At 44.9% G+C, this 6,540-nt stretch overlaps 1 protein-coding gene across 1 annotated transcript in view; it reads right to left on the reverse strand.

Moving 5' to 3' along the window:
- LOC106811530 (guanylate cyclase soluble subunit beta-1-like) overlaps positions 1-6,534 on the reverse strand; it is a 24,835-nt gene extending 18,301 nt beyond the window's left edge. Inside the window, 2 exon segments of the mRNA XM_014815191.1 lie at positions 5,462-5,781; positions 6,518-6,534. Of these exon segments, the coding sequence (XP_014670677.1) occupies positions 5,462-5,763 (302 nt within the window). The 5' untranslated portion in view covers positions 5,764-5,781; positions 6,518-6,534.
- Positions 6,535-6,540: the final 6 nt, after the last annotated feature.

Raw genomic sequence — 6,540 nt, forward strand, 5'->3', positions numbered from 1 at the left:
AGAGAGAGAGAGAGCTATAGAGAGAGAGTGGGTGGGCCCGAGAGAGACAGAGAGACAGGGCAAGCGAGAAGGGGAGAGACGAAACCAAGAGAGAGAGAGAGAGAGAGACGATATTAAGAGAGAGCAAGAGAGAGAGAGAGAGAGAGAGAGAAATTGGAAAAAATAAAGATAGTAATACCGCGAACTCGCATTCCAATGTTTACAATAAAGAGAGAGAGAGAGAGAGAGTGGGGACAAAGAGAGCAAATAAGAGAGAAAGAAAGAAAGAGAGTAATAAAGTGAGAGATAGAGAGAGAGAGGAGGCAAATGATAGAGAGAGAGTGCGAGAGAGAGAGAGAGAGAGAGAGAGAGAAAGAGAGAGAGAGAGAGAGAGAGAGAAAGAGAGAGAAAGAGGGGACGAAAACTTGCTACGATAATTTTTTTTCACGAGAACAACGAAGAGAACGCCGCGGTTGTCATGGCGACATGTACCTGGATAGATGGTATTGACATGGTCGTGAAGTGAATCGAGGTTCTGCAAAAAGTCAACAGGGGTCGCGCCGAGCACGTTCAGGATCTTGTCGTAGCCGCTATCCATGCAGCATTCGAAGAAGACTCTTCCAAACATCTCCTCTATGACGTGTATCGGCGTGCCTGTAGAAATGATAATGCAGCTGTATTAATATAGCAGATGCTGAAAAAACTAATCATGTCCATGACGACGATTAGGCTACCGGTATTGAATAAATAAAACATCCAATCTAATGTGTTAATCATAAAAAGTACTCTGTTGCTTAAGTGTTTTTGTTAAATCTGTCGTTCGAATTACAGTATTATGTTTTGCCGTGTTTTTAAGGAAAAACATGAACGACGTAAACGGCCGCCAATTTTATCCTGAAAAAATGCCAAAGCGCCGCAGTTTGTGACCGTAAAACATGCGCGTGGCGCGTAAGAAGACAAAAACGAAAACACAATTGTTTGTAAATCGTGCACCGAATACCCACCAATACTGAGTGTACGAACGCAAGGGGGGGGGGACGTACGGACGAAAACGCTTACCTAGAATTTTTGAGGCGGCCTCTACGAGAGCGAACGTCTGACTATCGTCGTATGCCAGACGGTCGACGAACTGTCCGTCGATCTCGACGCCTGCCGCAACCCTGCCGACAAACGACGGCGTTAACACGCGCGCGACCGTCGAATGCGGATTTTACGCTAACATCGTCTGCGTAAATGACGTCATTCGCAAGACGCATGTCTGCGTCTAGTAGGCCTACATGCGTAAGTAAAAGTAAAAGTAAAAAGTAAAAGTGAAACCGGTTCAACCGATACTTCAAACGAAACGATGCCGATCGAAACGCGAGAGATTCGATATCGATTAGGAGGCCGTAAAAACGTAAGTGTTGCCTACAGCGAGAACAATACCTCGAAGAAATACCTAGAGAGCAAATGCTAAATGTCCGGGCTGTAGCCTGTGTGTGGGGGGGGGCAAGAGGAGCAGCTGCCTCCTAGTTTTTGGAGCAAAATTAAAAAACAAGCTTAGCTATTAATCGTAACTAACCCTAACGTGATTTTGTTGTTCACCTATCCGTGAAAGCCTTGTCTCAGACCCACCCCTACCACACTATATATGGACGTCGATCAAAAGCTGCACCCGTCGCTCATCATTACACAGCTAAGTCATGAAATTTTGCACCCCCCCTCCCCAAGATATTTGCTCAGCCTCTGGCCCTGAATGTCTACCAGTATGTGCCATTAGTAGGCGCCGGCGCCTTATTGACTTGTCACAAGCCTCAATTAAATCTCGTAGAAGACACGCGCCATATCTTAAAATGTTTGTCATCTACAATATTTCTCATTCGTAACATGAAATCAGACATTGTGATTCGGCTGGAAAATACAAAATGAAATAAAACAATAAGTGGAAATACAAATCGAAATCAAATACGATTTCTTTTAGTTAGTTCTATTGCATCTACCGCACAACCCGGTATCCCACAATATATAGATCGACAGATATATTCTCACGATTATATTACTAGATATAATCTTGTCCAGTCTTCCGCCGATGCGAGTCATCGGTGATAGTATTAAATTTAGTCGCGAAAGAAATACACCGTAGAAAACTGAGAACAAAACTGAGACGCAGAAAACCCAAATAACGAGCAGAAATCCAGATTAATTAATGTCGAGAGGACAATTAGTGGGAGCGCCGAGAGATCGTTAATCAACCGACACAACCAATTACTGCATCACTCATGCTGCGCGTGAAACGCATTCACTGCATGAAGCACGTAATCATGTGCATGAACACTGAATGCGATACAATGTAGCACAATGACACAGCCCAACACGAACCGCACCAACTCAGCTGGATTTTACATAATTGACATTTGATATACAACGAGTCTCTTATAATTAGACACATCATTTCAATATAATCGGCTCGATCTCCTGTGCGCTATCTCTCTCTCCCTCCCCCCCCCTCTCTCTCTCTCTCGCGCGCGCGCTCTCTCTCTCTCTCTCGCGCGCGCTATCTCTCTCTCTCTCTCTCTCTCTCTCTCTCACACTCCCCTTTAAATCTTTCTTGCTCTCTCTCTCTCTCTCTCTCTCTCTCTCTCTCTCTCTCTCTATCTCTCTCTCCTCTCTCACTCGCTCTCCATCTCACTGCATGCGTTCTCTCCTATTTCTCCTTATCTCCCCTCTCAGTTTCTCCCCCTACTACTGATACATGCACAAACAGACTCATACCTAATATGGTGCCACGTTTCCTCTCCATATTCCCGAGTAAAGAGTACCTCTAGGGCATGATTGACAAAGCCGTACTGAAACATATAATCATAGAATGAGCAAGTAAATGTCGCTTCCCGCGCGACATATAGCCAGCTAGTTGAAAGGGAAAGCCTGCAATTTCCTCCAAAATCCAATCTAAACGTCTCAAGTGTCTGTATACAACGTAAACCCGCGATGCGAATGCAATAGTTCTTTACAATGAATGCATCCAGCAGAGCTTGTGCTAAGAAGATTGTGTGATATGAGGATTGTACAAATACTTAAATGAACAGCAGTGGAGTCATTAACGGAAGTCGCCAAAATCCCAGTCAACCTAGAAGAGATATCTACATTACTAAACTTTAAACTATGAGCGCGAGCAAACAGAAAAAAAAAGAAATTAAGAAATCACGAACAGAAACATTTTCTTAACTCGGTGTTTGCCTTGCTTGGGTAGTGAGACCTGTACTGTTATGTATTCCACGCGAACAAGCGGCGCTGGATAATTAATTATGAAAATATGATACACATATCGTGCACGTACCGATGTGCGACAAATATATGTCCCTAGCCGACATGAAACGGCACGACGCTTGAAATCTGTCACACAAATGGATATAGCATCACAGGTTGCATCGGTATGCAGGCACCGCATGCGCGTGTGTATACCTCTGATACTTAGCCGTCCACACGCTCGCGCTGTGTGGAGTGCGCTTTTACCCGCGACCGTCCATAGTCTGTCCACCAACATTTAATAATAATAAATTCCAATAATAAAGTCCAAATAATAATTTAAATAAATAAATTAATCTATGAAATATCAATACGAGAAAATTGTTGTCGCGGTAGAAGAATCGTACAATCTTAATTCACGAACAGATCAGAACAGGCGCTTAATAGCATATATGAATTAAATGAAATATGATTACTTTTCTTAAAAACTTTGTTTTCTACTGGCGGAATTGCGCACATGGCAATAGCTAACCGTACTAAATAGAGCGGTCTATATTCTATTTGTTGACAAAATAATTAGTTGTATAAGAAGCCAGTAGACTGGTACACAGAAAGTATTGTTGGCGCGTATTAACGTAGCTCCACTTTAGCTATCAACTCCATAGTTCTCTGTGCTATATATTTTATATAATATTTGTGTAAATTACTTAATCATTTACTTAAAATAATTTATTTAATGAACATTTAATATAAAATTCACGAGCTATGCAGGACGAAGGCACCGATCATGCATAGCAACCACCGAGCTGAAGTTACGTGGCGCATTTCATAGTAAATATAATTAGCAATTAGCTGGGCAGTGGTGTGGCGTAGAAATGGCTAAGAACTCAGCGACTTCTCGTTTTTCGTTATTACCGATTTCAGGTAGTCACTGGCAATAATGATAGTCTAACTACATGCAAACTCTCCGTCGCATGATGCTTGTGCAATGATAATGAACGCTAGCATAAGGCACTTACTCACGCTGATAGGGTCTATGTCCCCCAGGGTACTATCGGAGGGTACCCTGGGTACGGTTCGATATATCGGAAAGTACCTCGGGGTACTATACGATATGTCGCTGTGTACCCTGCATTGTCTCACCGTACCCTGACTTTCAGCCAACTGATGTCGTAATACACTCTGTCAAGTTACCACATCACATAGAAGAAACCTCAAAGCATCGCAATCCAATAAAAATCTATGCTATGTTTGACTACATTTTTCTTTTTTCTTTTTCATATATATATTCATATTTCCATTTTCATATTCATTTTCATATCATTCAAATATTCATGATCTGAAAGAAATCTTTCCAAATGTACACCACCAACGGGCACAACAGTGCTATCAACCTGCATGTTGCATAATTACACGGTAATACATACAATTTCCAGAAGAAATGCGAATACTAAAACGAATATTTTGCGGGAACGGACCGGAAACAACGAACGGGAGCATAAAGTCAGAGTTAGGTACGGTGGGACAATGCAGGGTACGCAGCGACATATCGTATAGTACCCCGAGATACTTTCCGATATATCGAATAGTACCCCGAGGTACTTTCCGATATATCGAACCGTACCCAGGGTACCCTTCGATAGTACCCTGGGGGACATAGACCCTATCAGCTTTACTTACCATGAGAGTGGAAATCGGCCCGTCGCAACGCAGATGTCTCTAGTTTCGTTAGTCGCTTCACCCTGCTTCCGCTCTCCTACTATATTTCTATTCGCCTCCGTGTGTCTATCGTGCGCTCTCTCTCTCCGTATCCCTTCTCTCTCTCTCTCTCCCGGTCTCCCTCCTCTCTCTCTCTCTCGCGCTCTTTCTCTCTCACTCTCCCTCTCTCTCTCTCTCTCTCTCTCTCTCTCTCTCTCTCTCTCTCTCTCCTTCCTACTCTTACCCTCCTCTATCTTATACGCTCTTCTCACTCCCTCTCTCTTTCTCTCTATCCCTCTCTTGTTATTTCCCTCTCTCTCTCTCTATGTATATCTATCTATATATATCTATAAATATATATCAACCATACTGCGATAAATACTGTGAATGGATGATACTTTTATTTAAAAAAGCACAAACACACACGCACATACTCCCCCCCCCACACACACACACACTCACACACGCACACACACACACACACACACACACACACACATACTCCCCCCCCCCACATTCACACAGCTAGAGCTGCCTCGCATCGCAGTACGACACTTACTGATCCGTCCTCTTCTTCTCCACCTCCAGCTCGATGAAGGTCTTCTGCAGCTGCTCGGTGAGCGTCTCCAGCTTCTGCGTCAGCTTCAGCTCGGCCTCGAACTGTTCCGACAGCAGCACGAGATCTCGCGTGGCGTCGTGCAGCGGGATGTCGCTCAGGTAGAGACTTCGCTGGTTGAGATCATCGAGGTTGGTCACGCTCGGCGAGCACAGGTAGAGAATCAGGTTGGATTCGGGCACGAACATCATCTGGCCTTTCAGCTGCATCTCCTTGCCTTCCTCCTTGATGGCCTCGATGGCCATATCGGCGGACGAGCCGACCTTTATTAGGCGACGATTATTAGGCGACAATTATTAAGCGAGATAAACGCACTGGGAAGCGCCGCCGCGTGGCGTCCGCGCGATATTAATACCTAGTTATACGCGCCCTGATCGCAAGCCGCGTGAATTGATGGCCATTATACGGCTACAGCCTTACCTTCATAGTGCCAGGGAACATAGCATGAACACACACATCTCGGAGCAGCTATAACCTTACTATCGTGGTCACAGTGAACATGGCATGAACATACACAAAACTCTTACCGCCTGCTAACCTCGCCTTCGTGGTCGCAGTGAACATGGCACGAACGCGCAAACCACTGACCACCAACCTCACCTTCGTGGTCACGGTAAACATGGCACGAACATACAAACCACTGACCACCAACCTCACCTTCGTGGTCACAGTGAACATGGCACGAACATACAAACCACTGACCACCAACCTCACCTTCGTGGTCACGGTAAACATGGCACGAACGCGCAAACCACTGACCACCAACCTCACCTTCGTGGTCACAGTGAACATGGCACGAACGCGCAAACCACTGACCACCAACCTCACCTTCGTGGTCACAGTGAACATGGCACGAACGCGCAAACCACTGACCACTAACCTCACCTTCGTGGTCACAGTGAACATGGCACGAACATACAAACCACTGACCACCAACCTCACCTTCGTGGTCACAATGAACATGGCACGAACATACAAACCACTGACCACTAACCTCACCTTCGTGGTCACAGTGAACATGG

The sequence above is a fragment of the Priapulus caudatus genome, unplaced genomic scaffold (assembly GCF_000485595.1).
Source record: "Priapulus caudatus unplaced genomic scaffold, Priapulus_caudatus-5.0.1 Scaffold548, whole genome shotgun sequence".
Classification (NCBI taxonomy): Eukaryota; Metazoa; Priapulida; class Priapulimorpha; order Priapulimorphida; family Priapulidae; genus Priapulus; species Priapulus caudatus.